The sequence below is a fragment of the Oncorhynchus mykiss genome, chromosome 3 (assembly GCF_013265735.2).
Source record: "Oncorhynchus mykiss isolate Arlee chromosome 3, USDA_OmykA_1.1, whole genome shotgun sequence".
Taxonomy (NCBI): domain Eukaryota; kingdom Metazoa; phylum Chordata; class Actinopteri; order Salmoniformes; family Salmonidae; genus Oncorhynchus; species Oncorhynchus mykiss.
The window spans coordinates 5,770,941-5,790,376 of NC_048567.1; the positions used below are offsets into that span (position 1 = coordinate 5,770,941).

Sequence of the window (19,436 nt, forward strand, 5' to 3'; positions counted from 1 at the left end):
TGATGATGGACATCTTCAACACCTACGGTTCTCCTGAGGTCATCTTGATTGACCAAGGTCATGAACTCTGAAACAAGGTACTATTAGTATTTGTTTTTCCATGGTACAAAATCAGACATTTCAATATCTTCCATTGTCAGTAGATATCCCTTTCCTAGCCTCTCCTCTAGGTTTTGATGAACAGACCAACCACACCCTCAAGACTGCCATGGGCAAGTCCCTTGACGGGTTCCAGGAAGGGTGGGAGGACAACCTGAAGGTCATTCTCTTTGCAATTCGAGCCCTGCTTTTAACCATAAGACATCTCCACAGAAACGTATAGCCTAACGATGGTGACAGTGATTGTGTCTGTTAAACAGGAAACTCAGGGGGAAAAAACTAGTTCAAGTCATGATATCAGGGATTTTCAGATCAGAGAAAGATGCCAGAGTTTCTGAATTGGAATTCCGAGTTGGATGACCATTCAAAACTCTTTTTCCCAGTCTGAGCTTGCTTTTTTGCGAGTTCCCAGTTGTCTTGAACACACTGAAGATTGCAGAGTTCTGAGTTTTTTTGAATGGCCACTAGAGAACTAGGCTACCTCTTATTTCTGAATAGGGCTACCTCCAACAAAGAAGCACTTGTGTCTGTATTGATGTGAGAAATAGGCATATCTTCACAGTCATAGTGGCTGGCTGCGATATCAACTAGCCTAATCATTTTTGTATTGAGGTGATATTCAATTGACAAATTTCAATTGAAATTGATTAGATTACTCTGGCAATGAAAAATATTTAGATGTAAGGCGTTCATGGTGAGATCTTTAATAATAAAGTAAACAGACACAAACTAACATGACGTGTAAAACATGTAGACTTTTAATGCGCTCATGGTAAGATCGTTCATAATAAATTTACAAGCAAACTGACACATGATGTATCAGTGCCACATTACATGGCGTGAACACTACGTCTGTCTACATGACATGTACGTGTCACGTGACATGAACGTGAAGTGAACACGTCAGCAGTTTGACTTCTTAGAAAAAAACTGTCTCCATTGACAGTCCATGTTAATTCATGGTGGTAGTTTATGGCGCTAGGAAGACATTAAGTGACTTCGTGAAAGGTATCAGCAGCTTCACAAGGCTTAATTCTGGCACTTATCACCCCCCATAGTAGAGTAGTCTAGCCTAGATAGACTACAGTCTAGTCTTCATACAGGATACTGTGACGCAACAATATTGTGAAACAAGTCAAAAGGCTTCTTCTTCTTCTATGCTATAATGGCATTCGCAACAATTAGATGTGCATTCCGCCACCTACTGTGAAGGTGGATAATAAGGATCCCAAAAAGGAAAACATTTGGGTAAAAATAAATAAAATATTATACAAACTATCAAAAAAGAAATTAACTAAACAAAATCAACATGCTTTTCTGTAAAAAACTAATTCTAAATCAGGTCCCAACACAGCCTCAGAAGCCTCCGGTGAGGGCGGGACATTTCCTAGCGACAAAAGTCCTTGTAGTGCTTCTGCTGTGAAGTCTTGGAGCCCCCAAAACTTCTCGGCGATCCGCTGGCAGCCCTGATCCTTGACACCTCGACCTCCTTCACCCTAACAGGGCACTCAAGGAAGTACGGAGTATGATCCCCACCACAGTTGCAACATTTTCCATTCACAAATTCTTCAATATCATACTTCTTCCGTCTGCAAAAATGTAACCCGTGCCCATGTGACCGATGTGAAATGGCTAGCTAGTTAGCGGTGGTGCGCGCTAATAGCGTTTCGATCGGTGACGTCACTCGCTCTGAGAACTTGAAGTAGTGGTTCCCCTTGCTCTGCAAGGGCCACGGCTTTTGTGGAGCGATGGGTAACGATGCTTCGTGAGTGACTGTGGTTGATGTGTGCAGTGGGTCCCTGGTTCAAGCCCAGGTTGGGGTGAGGAAAGGGACGGAAGCTATACTGTTACACCCATATCCTTTACCATTTCCACACTGTAATGGTTTGGACACAAATGTTCTCACCACATACCTCACATATTCAGGTAGAGTCTCCTCAAACAACAATAATATCGACAGGCTTTTCTCCCTTCCATTTACCATACGGGTCAGGCGACGTGCACAGGCCACTCCTTGGATTTTCTGACTACGGTACTCATTATCTACATCCAACGAGACTCCAGCTATAACTCCTTTGGCAGGTGCCCTGCTCCGAAGATCAATACATCTAGGCAGATCCAGTGCAAGATTCTTCTGTTCTTCATCAACACAATTAACCAAAACAAGGCCGCTTCTAGTCACCTTTATTGAAACCACCTTTCCCACTGCCTTCTTCACAGTACTCGATATTAACAAATGGATTTCCAAAATGAATCTCCTTGTCCAAAAAATGCAGTCTAATAAGAAATGCCTTATTTGACCGGTCCTTGTCTTCTACTACAACTTTTGCTTGTTTTGTTCCATTCTTTGATGTCACTATTTTCCATTCATTATTACACACTTTACTTGCCGTACTTTTGGATTCAAGCACAGTCGCCATTTCCTCCTCCTGTCCTACACCAGATTCACAGGCTCATTCCCCTTCCGTATCAAGGCTCCCCTTGCATCCCTTGAACAGAAATAAAGCATTCAGGATACAACTCTTCTTCGTCTTTTGGATTTTATATGGCGGTTGGCAACCAATGTTAAGGTGCATTACTGCCACCAACTGGACTGGAGTGTGGACCAGAGACAGTGAAGGTCTAAATCCTACCCAATAATCTCTTCTCCCTAAGGAAATGAAATACATAATTAAATAATACATCCCCTGAAGATTTCCCCAGCAGTTCACTTAATACTGACTCTTCAGCCCCATTACTCCTAAAATCTAATAACAATCACTCCCTTTCTCTCACATATTTCTGGCACTGAAATAGAACATGTTCCACTGTCTCCATCTCCTCTTGACAATGATCATCTCCTTCTCTCTCTCAACTCTCGCAGGACCTGTGCCCTAGGACCATGCCTCAGGACTACCTGGCCTGATGACTCCTTGCTGTCCCCAGTTCACCTGGTCATGCTGCTGCTCTGGTTTCGGCTGTTCTGCCTGCGGCTGTGGAGCCATGGACTGTTCACCGGACGTGCTGCCTTGTCCTGGACCTGCTGTTTTAGACTCTCTCTCTCTACTGCACCTGCTGTCTCGAACTCTGAATGATCGGCTATGAAAAGCCAACTGACATTTACTCCTGAGGTGCTGACCTGTTGCACCCTCTACAACCACTGTGATTATTATCTGACCCTGCTGGTCATCTATGAACGTTTGAACATCTTGGCCATGTTCTGTTATAATCTCCACCCGGCCCAGCCAGAAGAGGACTGGCCACCCCTCATAGCCTGGTTCCTTTCTAGGTTTATTCCTAGGTTCTGGTATTTCTACAGAGTTTTTCCTAGCCACTGTGCTTCTACATCTGCATTGCTTGCTGTTTGGGGTTTTAGGCTGGGTTTCTGTACAGCACTTTGTGACATCGGCTGATGTAAAAAAGGGCTTTATAAATACATTTGATTGATTTATTAACCCCTTGGCTTTACCGACTGACAATTTTATCGCAACATTAGGATGTTTAAGAGCCTGCTTGTTTATAACATCCACCACCTCATTCCCCTCTATCTCAAGTGAGCTGGTACCCAGAGGAAGATCACAAATATGCCGCCTCTTTCAACCTATACAAGCAGTGCAAAACCTCACCCGTGCTGCACAGGAGTCAGAGCAGATTACACCACCTCCACCCACTCTGCAGCCAATAGTATGGCCAACAACTCCATTGTGTAAACAGATAAATGATCCGTTGCTCTTTTCGTCACAGCCACCTTAAACCCAGGAACACTTAAAAGCTGCTCCTGTCCTTCCTGTTTTAGGGTATATTCAAGAAAGCATAGTATTGTGTTCTTAAATGTTCCCTTACAACTGAATCTACTCCTTCCTCAACATCTCTTACCTTCTCAAGCAACCCTAGACCTATCACTGGCTGAGGGAGAAACCAAGGTGGGATAGCAGGAAGAACCACAGAGGGGCTAAACTCCCTCCTAAACAACCCCATCTCTCTCGCCATGTAATTGCCTATCCACCCAAAGTTGTATTCAGATTTCTATTCATGTTCCCAGCACTCTAGGAGCACCATTTTTGTAGGATGTGTAACCTCATGTCCTTGTAGATTTACCCAATATGTCATGGCTAACTGTTGTTTTCTTAACTTTAACAGCATCTCTCCTAAATCTACCTGCATCGCTGCCACCAGGAGGTCCTAAGGGCTCCACAACATATTCTTAGCGCTTTTTTAAAGATGTCTGAGCTGGTGATCCATATGCTATACTTCCATAATCCACTGATGACCTTAACAGCACTATATATATATATATATCATTTTCAACACCATTCTATCTGTTACTCCATTCCTGACAAGCAACTCATCACACTCAATATTTTCTTTCCTTTGACAACTACTCAGTTAATATGCTCCGCCCATGTCATTTGAGTGTCAAACCAGACCCCCAGGAACCTAAACACCTACCACCCTCTCCAGATTCCTTCCATACAGCTTCAAGTAAATTTCCTCCTTCTAGAAAAAAACACAGTCTGTGTTTTCTCAACTGAAAACTTGAGGGACCACTGCTCTACTTTACGAATCACTTCTTGAACTCTCCTGGCTGTATGGGTAATATTTCTCCCACTCTTCCACAGTGCCCCATAATCCGCAAACAATGACCTCCCATTATCAGGTCTCACCTGGGAGAACACATCATCAATCATAGCGGAGAACAACAAAGGACTAATGACACTTCCCTGGGGGGGCCTTCCCTCCACATCATAAACCTTCTCTACATCGAAGAAAACGACTACCACCACCTCCTTATTTCCCTGTGCCTTCTATATGACTGACTCTAGGCACAGTGCAGGATCCATCGTTCCCCTGCCTTTCCTGAACCCACTTTGATCTGGTGACATTAGTCCTCAACAGAACGTACGTTAGCCTTTCTATAGTTTGCATACGTGAGATGTCAACGCTATCTGCCTATAGCTTAAAGGACTAGTAGGGTCTTTCCCTGGTCTCCGTATTGACACCACTACCACCTGCTTCCAACTTCCAGGCAGTTTCCCTTCATGCCCCACCTTATCGTAAAGGCCTAATACTTTCCCCATTGCAGTGTCACTGAGATGAGCCATCATGATGTAACACATCCTTCCCAGGAGATGTTACCCCAGCTTTAGCTAATGCACTCATCTCAGCCAACGTAAAAGGGCCATTCAATGTATCCCCCACCATCTCTCTCTGATCCAGGACCCCCAGATGTTCTCCTCTGACCCTCTCTCTCCCACCCTACCCCTCTTCTGTCAAATTATTTGAGTTGTGCACCTTCACAAATGCCTGGGCTAGCATCTCCCCCTTTTCACACAGGGAGATCCCAATCTCTTCTGACCCCACTCATCCTCTTAATCATCCACCATACCTCTCCCACAGGAGTGGTCCTGCCTTTGTTTCCACAGAACTGGCGCCAATACGCCCTCTTAGCTGTCCTAATGATCCTCCTTAGTACTGCTTGTTTCTACTGTATCAGGTGCTGGTAATTATGGGTCCTTTTCAACATTCTGAAAGCCCTGTTCCTACTCTTCACTGCTGCTCAACACTCCACCAGGGGACTGTGTCACTCTTTCTCCCCCCTGTACCCATAGGAATCACCTGCGTTACTCTTTCTCTCCCCTGTACCCATAGGAATCACCTGCCTTGCGACCCCTACTATTGCACCTCTTACTCTACATCATTGCCTGTTTCTATATCTGAACTGAGATCAACCTGAGAGAGCTCCTGTTCACTCAACTCCTGAAACTGATCCCACTCCGCTTTCCCAAATATCCTACTCCTCAATCCATTTCCTACTGATTCTTCCTCCCTCAATCCTACAGTCAACAGGACAGTGATCACTACCCCCTGTAGATTCCTCCAAAGCCTCCCAACTACATCTGCCTGCCATTCAACTTGAGAATAAAGTAAGATCCAGAGCTGATTCAATCCCAGTTACTGGGTCAATCCTGGTTCCCCGGCCGTCATTAAAACTCACAAGGCCTTTCTCATCCAGTAGTTCCTCCAACACTTATCAGTCTGTAACCCTCCCCAGAGCGTACTATGAGCATTAAAATCCCCCCATCACATTACCTGTCTCCTATCTTTACCTTCTACATTTCCAAGAGCCAGAAACTCTTACACAGCTTGTAAAAGTTGACTATTACCATATTCCCCCCTCCCTCCCAACCACAACATACTCCTGTCCCACAAAACTATATGGGATCCCCTGCATTATAAAAGGTATCACCCCCCCCCTCCCCCTTATGTTTACAGACTGCAACATAACCTTGTAATACGACATCTAGACAAGGTTTTAGCCATGTCTCCTGGAGACCTATCACATCAGGTTGGCTGGTAACTCAAGAACCTGTTTGAACTCCTGCCCATTCACCATCAAACTTCTGGCGTTCCATTGAAGGATTAACACCATAATGAAAATTAACCAATACATGATTCCTGGCTGGACTGATTCTCAATCTTATTGAGGTCATCTTGTACATTTTCCCCTGTCAGTCCTGTGATCCCAAGATACCTCACTGCCTGCTCCATCCACTATGATCTGTATCTGCATAGTCTTTGATTGTCCTTTTTCTGTGCAATTGATTGCTGCGGTCACAAATGTAACAACCTTCCTCATGTCTACTACCATTCTTGTGTTCTCCCCCATTCTGCTCTCTACATCTGGCCCAACCTGCATCCCAATCAGCCCTGGCATACCTGCTCTCATCAGTGCCTCGATTGTTTCTGCCTGAACTACCTTCACTGCTTCTGCATATGAGATGTTACGCTCACTCCTCACCTGCTGCCCTTGCACCGGTCTTTACACCACTGAACAAGCCCCATACGTCACACTATGGGCGCCTCCCCACAGTTCCAGCACTTTAACTGGACCGTCTCCACGTATGCATGTCCCCCCCCCACATCTCCGTTTGCCTTTACACACCACACGCCCAAACCTTTGACAGTTACAGCAACGCATTGGTGTCGGAACATATGTTCACACATAGTAACTCATACCGAATCCTAACTGTTCCTGGCAATACCAATAGTAGCACTGACAAGCTATCCACCTTGCTCCCATCTGGAGGTGCTTTGCCTCAATAAGAGAGCCGACCTTCAAGTGGTCCTTTATTTCTGGCATGTTCACAATTTCTGGAACTCCGGTAATAACTCCTGTAATAACTCCTGTAATAACTCCTGTAATAACTCCTGTAATAACTCCTGTAATAACTCCTGTAATAACTCCTGTAATAACTCCTGTAATAACTCCTGTAATAACTCCTGTAATAACTCCTGTAATAACTCCTGTAATAACTCCTGTAATAACTCCTGTAATAACTCTTCACCCACTGCCGTCCAGTTTGATCCAGCAGGCTACTATCAACCACACTTTACATATCTGCTGGAGTTTGAGCACCTTCTCATACTGTTTAACATTGAAACACACCAAACTTCCATCACAAACAACTTTAGCAGACAACCTCTCCTACTTCCTCACTCAATCCTAACCTCCCGACCTTCCTATCCATCTCTGCTCCAATCACAGCCCAGTGTTGCTCAACCACCTCCACTGGATTTCTCCCCGTTTCGGCAAGATCTTCTCCCTATTTGAAACTGAACGACGATGATTTTGTTAAGCACCCCGTTCCACGACCTCGTCTCCTTTTCGTATTTCAGACTTCCCGGCCAGTACCAGGATACAACTCAACACTAGTGGTGTAAGTTACACAATACCATTGGCTATTGCACCATGCAAGAGGTACCGTAGGCCTAAAGAAACATGACAGAGACAAAAGCAGAGTCCTGATTAGTAAAACAGCTTTATTGAATAATGGCAGATTTAACAGTTGAATAGTTCATGAGAACTTGACTACTTTAAGATTGTGATAGATGATTCCCCTATGCCAATAAAACACTCCAGAGGTCTGCCTATTCCCTAATCCAAACCAAGCAAATGAACACACAAGTTTAAAAAAATAAAGAATAAATAATTTCCCTGGTTTTAGAGCATCATCCTTGACTCTGGATTCTTGAGTTCTAACAGAACCCTTGATTATGACCATTATAAGCACTAAAACACCAACTATTTCCATCATTCTGCCTGATTGTACAGCAGTCTTCATCCATCAGCGTTCCAGTGCATTATGACGTCACATAACAATGGAACTGCTGTCTACCAAAGACCCATCTCCACAAATGGCAAACATCAATCTCCTCCACTTTGAAAACACCTCGCAGACAGCCACAGTGCTCAGAGTGATATCAAGGATGTGCACTTGTCACAGTGGCTTCAAGACCACCTGCAAGATATCCAGTTCCTCTCATTTTAATGTTGCTGTAAAATAAAGCAACAACGAGTCAGACTTACTCCATTTCCCTCCAATATCCTGTCAGCTTATCTTCTATATAATACATTGATGGTTTCCAGTAAGTCCATGTTGTTTTGCTTTGGTGGTGGTTCCACGGATTGGCATGCAAGGCTCGGTCTCACGGCAACCGCTCCAAGACCGCTCTGTTCTGTTTCCAGTCCAGCTTCTGATCCATCTGACAGTCGAGGGTCTAAAGAGCGAGAGGACCCAGCGAGTGTGTGTGGGTGTGTGGTGGCGGGGAGGGTTAGGGTTTGGGGGGTTCAGGACTCCTCCATGTCGGCTGGGGGTGAGGATGAGGTCGGGGAGGACGCCTCTGGCTCACCGTCAAGTCCCACCTTTGATGCTGGAAGATTTGCAAAATAGGTGTAGGTGTTAAAAATACACTTTCACCCAATTACTAGTATCGGGACAAAGATCAGTCTGCAGTTGTACTCTCTGTGGCAGCATTTGAAAACGACAAATAAAACACACATTTGAAACAAACTGATACATTCAATTCTGAAAACAAAGAAATTAGTTGTGACCAACTACTAAGGCCGTGAAGACCCAGAGACATACAAAGACCCAGAGACATACAAAGACCCAGAGACATACAAAGACCCAGGGACATACAAAGACCCAGGGACATACAAAGACCCAGGGACATACAAAGACCCAGGGACATACAAAGACCCAGGGACATACAAAGACCCAGGGACATACTAAGACTCAGGGACATACTAAGACCCAGGGACATACTAAGACCCAGGGACATACTAAGACCCAGGGACATACTAAGACCCAGGGACATACTAAGACCCAGGGACATACTAAGACCCAGGGACAGGTCTACAACCAGAGAGGATATGGAGGACATGAGCTCTGTGCTGTCTGTTAGTGGCAGACCTGCCTGACGTCTGGGGAGCCGATGGAGCACCCAGCCACTCATTTGGGCCAGGCAGGCTCTGTGTGCGCAGGCATTCAAATAAGGCAACACAAGGGCAGGGAAACAGGTCGTTCGGTCTAATTGACCAAGTACAACATAAAATAAGGGTTTGTTCAATGGTAATATGGCAACAGAGTGAGCACGCTCCGTGAATATGAACGCATGCAGGAGAGTTACATGATACACCGAACTGGCAGGGCCAGCATCCACTAACACACACATACACACACACACACACGGGGGGCTCTAAAATACAATCCGTATTGACAACTCAGTTATGATCAATTGATCTACCCTCCACATCATTAGACAAGTATAGATTACGTCATGATTATTAAAAGAAGGTTGAAAACCAGCAAAAACAAAAAAAGGTTCATTTAGGACAGAAGTATTAACTACTGTGACCAACAGATGTATATCTGTATCCCCAGTTATGTGAAATCCATAGATTAGGGCATAATGCATTTATTTCAATTGACTGATTTCCTTTTGTGAACTGTAACTTTGTAAAATCTTTTAAATTGTTGCATGTTGTATTTATATATTTTTGTTCCGTGTAAGATTGGTACATCCATCCATCTCTGAACTTATGTCCAGTTTGATCCAGCATATGGAGCCATTTGTAATGGGAATATTTCAGATGAATAAAGTTCATATTACCACAATACTTATTTATATGTTCTCCCTTTATGTAAAACACATGATTTAGAGTGTTTTATTTAGGACACTCGTTGTTTATGGGTTGCTGGTCACTAGACTTGATACTGAATGTTATGGATGTGCTCATATCTGTTGATAGTGATTGATGCCAGACTGGAGGTACGAGGACACTGGTTGTTATTGTATTCTGTAGCACTAGCAGATGATGCGGTGACTTCCTACAAGCCTCTCGGCGGTGGGTGTTCACAGAACACTGGTGTTGTGAGGTTAGAACATAGGGCCTGCTTAGAGAAGGCCAGATGGAACTTGTATTAAACAGGATTGATTTGATCAATGACTGCTCACCTTCTAGTTCTCATGGAAATTCTCTATTACACCAACAACTCTTAAAGAATATAGCCTTATGAGCTTAGTTACTGAGGTTTAGAACCGCTAATAAAGACAATGGAAGGAGTGCGAGTCAGTCTAATAAAGGAGAGATCAGGGGGACAGAACACACACGTGCACAGTGCACCTAAACAACCACACAGTGACGGACTTACAGTGAGATGACAGAATGGATGTTTTCTATTTCAAGTCTTTCTGTGGAAATTTTGGGAAGAATACCTGTCACTGTGCTCCCTAGAACTTTACTAGAAGGTGTATGACAAAAGAGTTACAGATCTTCCATGTGTGGAGCAGTACCTGACTTCCGGACTGTTCTGGGCGTGTTGTTGGCCCCGCCCCCTTCCCCGGTCTTCTTGCTCAACAGACTGTTGAAGAAGTTAGCCAGCACGCCCTCGCTGGTCTGCCCACCTAATGGCACAGCGAAAACAAAGAGACAAAACATCTCAGTTACTCTGCGAACTTGCACACACAAGGTTGGCAGGTATTGTTTGTAAAAAATAACAGTTAGGCTAGCAGTGTTATTCCCTACGTACAAAATACACAGTGCATTCAGATTTCCATGTTTTGTTATGTTACAGCCTTTTACTGAATAGGCTTGAATAAAACAAATCCTCAATCTACACACAACACCCCATAATAAAAAGTGAAAACTGGTTTAACATTTTTAGCAAATGTAATCAACATTAAAAAAACAGAAATACCTTATTTACATAGGTATTCAGACCCTTTGCTATGAGACTCCAAATTGAACTCAGGTGCATATTGTTTTCATTGATCATCCTTGAGATGTTTCTACAACTTGGAGTCCACCTGTGGTAAATTTAATTGATGATTGGACATGATTTGGAAAGGCAGACACCCGTCTATATAAGGTCCCACAGTTGATAATGCATGTCAGAGAAAAAAAACAAGCCATGAGGTTGAAGGAATTGTCCGTAGAGCTCCGAGACAGGATTGTGTCGAGGCACAGATCTGGGGAAGGGTACCAAAACATTTCTGCAGCATTGAAGGTCTTCAGGAACACAGTGGCCTCCTCCATTCTTAAATGGAAGAAGTTTGGAACCACCAAGACTTCCTAGAGCTGGCCGCCAGGCCAAACTGAGCATTCGCGGGAGAAGGGCCTTGGTCAGGGAGGTGACCAAGAACCTGATGGTGACTGACAGAGCTCCAGAGTTCCTCTGTGGAGATGGGAGAACCTTCCAGAAGAACAAACATCTCTGCAGCACTCCACCAATCAGGCCATTATGGTCAAGTGGCCAGACGGAAGCCACTCCTCAGTAAAAGGCACATGACAGCCCGCTTGGAGTTTGAACAAAGGCACCTAAAGGACTCTCAGACCGTGAGGAACAAGATTCTCTGGCCCGATTAAACTAAGATTGAATTATTTGGCCTGAATACCAAGTGTCACATCTGGAAGAATTCTGGTACCATAAAAACAGTGAAGCATGGCGGTGGCAGTATCATGCTGTGGGGTTGTTTTTCAGCAGCAGGGACGGAGAGACTAGTCAGGATCGAGGGAAAGATGAACAGAGCAAAGTACAGAGAAAGCCTTGATGAAAACCTGCTCCAGAGCGCTCAGGACCTCAGACTGGGGCAAAGGTTCACCTTCCAACAGGACCACATCCCTAAGCACACAGCCAAGACAAATGCAGGAGTGGCTTTGGGACAAGTCTCTGGTTCCACTCAAGGACACTCTATATGTCTTTGTATGGCCCAGCCAGAGCCCGGACATGAACCCTATCGAACATCTCTGAAGATACCTAAAAATACGCTCCCCATCCAACCTGACAGAACTTGAGAGGATCTGCAGAGAAGAATGGGAGAAACTCCCCAAATACAGGTGTGCCAAGCTTGAAGCGTCATATCCAAGAAGACTCAAGGCTGTAGTCGCTGCCAAAGGTGCTTCAACAAAGTACTGAGTAAAGGGTCTGAATACTTATGTAAATGTGATCGTTCCATTTTATTTATATACATGGGCAAAAACTTCTACAAACATGTTTTAGTTTGTCATTATGGGGTATTGTGTGTAGATGAATTAGGATTGAATTATTTTTAAAAAAAATCCATTTTAGAATTAGGCTGCAATGTAACAAAATGTGTAAAAAGTCAAGGGTCTGAATTCCAAATGCACAGTAGGTGCAAACTTAATACTGGTGCTAAAGCTAATCTTTGTCATTTCAGTAGAATGAGTTATCGGGGATCTATGGTCTCAGTACCTGGTTGCATGGGCATCACATTGGCCACGTTTGCTGTTGCCGAGCGATTTGACACCCGTGGAGAGCCAGTGGGTGCTCTGTTTGTGGTGTCCTGAGATGAAATGGAGGAGGAATGAAGGAGGGATGATACAGGAACAGTAGAGAGGAGAAGAAGAGGATGAGAAGGAAGGGGAGAGAAAGAGAAGAGACAGGAAAAGAAGAAGGAGTAGAGGATCATTAATTGCATATATCAGAAGATTTACATGAACTCTTTAGGTCCTTTACAGTAGCATGTTTCCCCAGACACTTACCACTGGTCTGCCTGCTGCCGCTGGGGGCTGCTTAGACAACAGGGTCTGTTAATAGACAACACAGAGCATGTAGTGTGAGAGTCCAGATAGTCCTATTAAGGGCTTCAGACTCTAACCTAATTCATATGGCAACTGGCAGAATTCAACTTATCACAGCTGAGGTCAGATTAGCATTATGCAATATTATCAAAGTAATGTTTTGGGTCATACCAGCTGTACAAATATAAACGGTACATTCTCCCTTACCTGAAGCTTTAGCAGAAACACTTGGTCGTCCTCCGCACCTAGTTCCTTTTCATGTACAAACTGCACAAAAAAAAACAAACATCATAAACAAACACACACCTATATACCGTTTCTCCACAAAATGACATGCAAGTCATCCTAATGTGTTAGTTTAGTATACATCCGATTAAGTACATATTTGCCTGGCCTTGGCACTGTAATCTGAGTACAGGCAGGCTCATCCTGGTAATCTGATGTTATTTGAGATTAATGGGCCCCTCATCCCAGGGCCCATTAAAGTCCAGAGGAGAAGACTGGAGAGAGCAAACACCCAGAATCCCCCAGTCCACCCAGGCACAGCCCCAACCCTGCATGCCAGTAGTAACCTCTGACCCTGCTCAGGGCTAACGATTTTGGATTCAGTCACAATTTGAATCAACTCCAAGATACTACCCCTGGAGTGTAGGTCAGTTAAAAGGTCTGTTACACTTGTTTCTAATACTTCATGTCTGTGCCAAAAATAAGAAGGAGAAGATCTGGGAGTGACATTACCTTTCTAACAGGAGGCTGGACGATAACCTCCTCAAACTTGTCTTCCCTTTTCAACGACTGAAAGTTTTCATATAAAATGGCAACCTTTTTTTCATTATCCCATCCTGATGGGCTGGAAGACAATGAACCACAGAAGCATACACAATATATATATAAAAAAAACAACTAATGTCATTGTGAACAGCACATGAGAAAAAGGCTAAATGTTTCATTAGTGAGAACACAGAGTCACACTTACATGAATACTGAGTCTTTGTCCACCACCTGGGCCAGCATGTCAAAGGGAAACCCGTATAATCTATGGACCAGGTATTTATACAATAGGTCTAGGTTTTTGTTTTCCTTCATTGACGTGTACAGCAGCGCTGCGCCATCTGAGAGACCACCACTTGTCAAGGATGGTATTATTGCTAGAATGGCCAACGATATCTTAAAGACCCCTCTACTACCTAGCTCAGAAAAAACATGCTCACTTCACACAAGAAAGAACAACCTGAAACTGGTGCCTGCACATTGTTGGTACATCTAAGAAAATATGAAAATCCATTAGTTTGAAAGAATAACGCCAGAGGAATGCCAACTCTTAGGGCAGAAAAGCAGTCGGTGAGGCAGAAGGATACACTGCAAGCAGAAGTGTCGGATGTGAGACTGGATGAAGTCAAAGTGTTCTTCCCGGTAGTCATGCTCTTTCTCTAGACTGAGAAACGTGTCACACTGCAAAGGAGGGAAGTGAAGAGAGGGAAAGAGAATACTGAGAGACAGAGAGGGTAAGCCACACAAGACAAGAATGAAAAAGAAATTGAAAGCGAAGATGAGAAATAGTGTAAAACAAAATGACAGATTTTCCGTCCTTTATACACATGAATAAAGAAACCATACCACTGCCACAGAAAGTCTCCTTTGATAAGTTGAGTTAACAAGGCAAGTTAATTTCTTTCCCTAATGCCAGAGCTTTGCTCACCTTACCTTTGTACACACCACCATAACAGGCACGCCCAGGTTGTGTGTGAGTGTGTTCTCTCCCAAGGGGAGCACCACACACTCCTCCTCAGCCTCCCCAGCCACGGGGTTCCTCCTCTTGGGAGAGGCGCTGTGGTCGCCCCCTGGCTCTGTGTACTCCTGGAACTGTCGGACCACTAGCGGTAGGGGAGATGGTGGAAGAGATTCCGTTTTACAGCGATTGCTATTTTACCCTTTTTATTTCAAACTCCGAAAAATTAATCTCAATTAACTTTATAGTTTACAGTATAGTTGCATGGCTACTTAAAGTTTTAAAGAAATACTGTTGAAGTAGCTATTTCAAGTCTTTAATGTTATAAAGTAAGAACGTCTCTCTCTCAGATTCATAGACGTACATCTCTGTTCCATGTCCCTCAGTGTCTCTGGGTTGACTCTGAGCTTGTCGATGTGTTCTCGTAGCACACTGGCCCACTTCTGCAGAGAGTCCAGCACCGTCCACGGCCTGGACATGTCCACTACCAGCAGGGCCATAGTGTCGGCCATGTTCTCCCCACACACAGCAAACTTCTGGAGGCCTTTGTGGTACAGGTCACCGTCCAGAATCCATGCGTTACACATAGCATGATCTGCACACACACACACACAGTTTGGGGTCAAATCACACCAAAAAGGAGAAATTGTACAAGGCTATCCTATTGATCGTTACTGACCCATCATACACTGATGCCCAAGCTATATTATGAACTAAAACAAATCATCAAACTTGATCACCTTTGTTTTCTCATTATGTCCAAAAGACACACTTACCATCGATGTCATCATCGTGAACGTTAAAGTACAGGTACTCCAGTCCTCTGCCTTTCATGTATTCTTCAACTCCCTGCAGTTTGGCTATGAGAGTGGTCTTCCCTGCCCCCGTCTCACCTGTAGCATACATGAAACGCATACGTGCAGGTAAACTGCATGCTAAGCAAAATCATTCAAATCCGTTATAGCCTACATTAGGCCTTTAGGTCAGCTGCCTGCTGTGGCCAGTGCTCTAGGCCTATAAAAGTATATCATTTTGCATCAATGCAGCTATAGCTCACAAAATCAGTTAGGCCTATATGCAGGGCCAATACAATACCTTCAGAAAATACTCACACCCCTTCATCTTTTTCAACATGTTGTTGTGTTACAAAGTGGGATTAAGATTGATGTAATTGACCTTTTTTGTAAACGATCTGCACAAAATATTCTGTAATGTCAAAGTGGAAGAAAAATTCTAACATTTGTAAAATAAAAGAGATATATATATATATAAATAAATAAATAAATAAATAAATCTCTTGATTAGATGTATTGACTCAGTGGGTTGAAAACATGTTAGAATCACCTTTGGCAGCGATTACAGCAGTGAGCGATTTCAGTTTAAGAATTATTCCCACCTGGATTGCACAACATTTGCACATAACTATTTTTTAAGTTCTTCAAGTTCTGTCAAGTTGATTGTTGATCATTGGTAGACAGCCATTTTCAAGTCTTGCTAAGTCAAAACTTTAACTAGGCCACTCAGTAACATTCAATGTCATCTTGGTAAGCAACTCCAGTGTATATTTGGCCTTGTATTTTAGGTTATTGTCCTGCTGAAAGGTGACCATCTCTCAGTGTCTACTGGAAAGCAGACTGAACCAGGTTTTCCTCCAGGATTTTGCCACTGCTTAGCTCCATTACATTTATCTTTATCATAAAGAAAACTCCCTAGTCCTTGCTAATGACAAGCATTCTCATAACATGATGCAGCCACCCCTATGCTTGAAAATTTTAAGAGCGGTACTCAGTGTTGTGTTGGATTTGCCCCAAACAGTGCATTATTGCAAACAGAATGTAGGAATATTGTTATTCTGCAATTTCCAAATGCCTGAAGGTACCACGTTCATCTGTACAAACAATAGTATGCAAGTATAAACACCATGGGACCATGCAGCTGTCATACGTTCTCCTAGAGATGAACGTACTTTGGTGCGAAAAGTGCAAATAAATCCCAGAACAACAGCAAAGGACCTTGTGAAGATGCTGGAGAAAACAGGTACAAAAGTATCTATATCCACAGTAAAACGAGTCCTATATTGACATAATCTGAAAGGCCGCTCAGCAAGGAAGAAGCCACTGCTCAAAAACCGCCATAAAAAAGCCAGACTGCGGTTTGCAACTGCACATGGGGACAAAGATTTTACTTTTTGGAGTAATGTCCTCTGGTCTGATGAAACAAAAATAGAACTGTTTGGCTATAATGACCATCGTTATGTTTGGAGGAAAAAGGGGGAGGCTTTCAAGCCAAAGAACACCATTAAAACGAGGTTGGGATTCAAACTTGGATTTAAATGTCAGGAATTGTGAAAAACTGAGTTTAAATGTCTTTGGCTAAGGTGTATGTAAACTTCCGACTTCAACTGTAGCTCCGCATTGACATGATTGTTTGACGATAGGCGAGGGTGGGAGGTCCTGTAAACACAAACTCACTTCCTTGACAACTTCCTTCACAACAGGTCTGTGCTGCTCGGTGAAGCTCAAGAAGTATGAATGCCCTGACTTCTGCAGAGGCTGTGTCACCATAAATGCTGCAAGGCCAATGCAGACGTCGGAATGACCAAGCAGCGCCTTTCATACACGCTCCTCCGGCTCAGCAGCTCCAGAGACGTGCCTCCAACCCCCAACTGTCTGTCATACTTGCACAGGAAAATAAATCCTGAGCACAGAGAAGACAGACATGTCTAGAACTGATAATTGGTCGTATGGTGCAAGAATGACTGCATTGAATTGATTTAATGTTAAGATGGACACAGCTTAGTAGAACCAAACCATACACAGCCTCTGCTCAGCAAACTCGAACTTGAGAACGAATCGTTTGGTCGGCTGCAGTTCGTGAACGACTGAACTCTCACGGCAGTCAAGCAATGCATCCCGCCAAGAGTCGTTCACAATCTAGTCCGGTAGCAGCCACAGCTAGATGGACCTCGTTTCAAATGTATCAAGAAATAATGTAATTTGTATGCCTAGCAATTAACAAAATGTACATTGTTTAAAAGCACACATTTACAAGTCTCAGTCACAAATGACAGCTCCAGTAAGCCCCCTACTGTGAATGACAGTCTTCAGTTCATCGTTTGTCGTAGAGCTGTTGTTAAGGATGTGAGTTTGTGTATACACAGGACTTATCGCCCTCACCTACCGCCAACCAATCACGTAAATGCGGAGCCATCCACATAATTACAGAATTTGAGCGGAGCACGGCGATGCGGTACAGAGCTCAATTTGGCCTCTGCGGGCCTCCGGAATTTCCATATTTGAGTCACAAATATGCCTCCGACCATATTTGGGATAAAGCATAAATTGGCTCTTACTGACTCAAATGAACAAAATGATTGTTCATCTGAACGGGTCAAAGATCGGAGTCAGTAAAAAGAGACGTCTTCACCATCACTGAGTTAGGAAGGACGCCTGTATCTTTGTAGTGACTGGGTGTATTGATACATCATCCAGTAATGAATAACTTCACCATGTTTCAACGGGATATTCAATGTCTGCTTTCGGAATTGGAAAACCTTTGTGTTTCTGTATTTGAATCTGTGTTTGAAATTCACTGCTCAACTGAGGGATAATTGTAGGTGTGGGTTACAGAGATTCAAAAATCATGTTAAACACTTTGCACACAGAGTGACTCCATGCAACTTATTATGTGACTTGTTAAGCACATTTTTACACCAAAACTTATTGGTCATTTTTGGTACATTTCAAAAAACATACTTCCACTGTTACATTATGGGGTATTGTGTGTAGGCCAGTGACCAACAAATTTAAATGTAATCCATTTTAAATTCAGGCTGCAATAACAAAATGTGGAAAAAGTCAAGGGGTGTGAATACTTTCTGAAGGCACTGTATACCACTAGTCGACCAGATAAGAAATATATGTAATCTCATTTGCTTGTTGAGGGATTTATTTTACAGATAAAACTAGCAGGTGTTGATTATAATCACTCTTTCAATGTGATCGGATCAGATCCGATCTGACCTGCAGAAATTGCCATTTTTAGTCGTCTATGAAACACTGTCCATATTTTGTTGGACAATTATAAGCGGTGCTGTTATAAATGCATTCAACAATAGCCTGCCATAATTCGGTTAATAATCAATTGGTTCTCAAACCTCGCAACAATGGTCCAATACTGTCTGTTATTGACATTGTAATGGAATACAGAACGCGTGGTGAGAGGCACTCCTTGTCTAGCATCCCGCACACTCTGAAGTAGCGGAGGGAGCAGGTGGTCCATCCCGTGCCAATATTACACAACGCAAGCAGAAAATTAAATAGGCTTACCCATAATAAGAACATTTTTCCCAGACGGCAATTTTGACCGTGAACGCGTCGATACCTCACTCAAAATAGAGGACCTGCAAGAGAGACAATGACATCAGACAAATACCAAGCACCCGTATCCCTGCTATTCAGATGCGCTACTCCCTAGAACCAGATTTTTCTAAAACCATTCAAAGTGGCTCTGACAGGCGAGCCAGGCCTTTCTTAAGACATATTATTGTATAGTTCAGGACCAATATTCACCATAAATTCTGGCCATCCTCGTCGCTGGTTTGATTTTCTATAGAATTTAGTGTATTTGCAGTTGACGTAATTCTCACTGTCGAAGCCATCTTCTATCAGCCTTGAATGGATTAAGTGCCCGGATGTTTGAATTGGCATAATAAAGGGCGCGTTCCAGATGCCCTCATTTATA

General features: G+C 43.5%; 1 protein-coding gene across 1 annotated transcript; it reads right to left on the bottom strand.

The window, feature by feature from the left end:
• Nucleotides 1-7,879: 7,879 nt before the first annotated feature.
• On the bottom strand, nt 7,880-19,419 carry LOC110535576 (cytoplasmic dynein 1 light intermediate chain 1). Its single transcript, XM_036966782.1, has 13 exons — nt 19,265-19,419; nt 19,022-19,095; nt 15,470-15,586; nt 15,058-15,288; nt 14,669-14,838; nt 14,323-14,416; nt 13,941-14,076; nt 13,703-13,814; nt 13,172-13,231; nt 12,926-12,970; nt 12,636-12,726; nt 10,717-10,827; nt 7,880-8,790 (listed from the first exon to the last, which is right to left on the bottom strand). Exons 1-13 carry the CDS (start codon nt 19,351-19,353, stop codon nt 8,708-8,710), a joined length of 1,413 nt encoding a protein of 470 aa, XP_036822677.1. The 5' UTR covers nt 19,354-19,419; the 3' UTR covers nt 7,880-8,707.
• Nucleotides 19,420-19,436: the final 17 nt, after the last annotated feature.

Coding starts and splice junctions, on each gene's coding strand:
- LOC110535576 (XM_036966782.1), bottom strand. CDS start 19,353: ATGGCTTCGACAGTGAGAATTACGTCAACTGCAAATACACTAAATTCT. Junction 19,096..19,264: donor GAGGATGGCCAGAATTTATG/GTGAATATTGGT, acceptor TCTCTCTTGCAG/GTCCTCTATTTTGAGTGAGG. Junction 15,289..15,469: donor TCACGATGATGACATCGATG/GTAAGTGTGTCT, acceptor GTGTGTGTGCAG/ATCATGCTATGTGTAACGCA.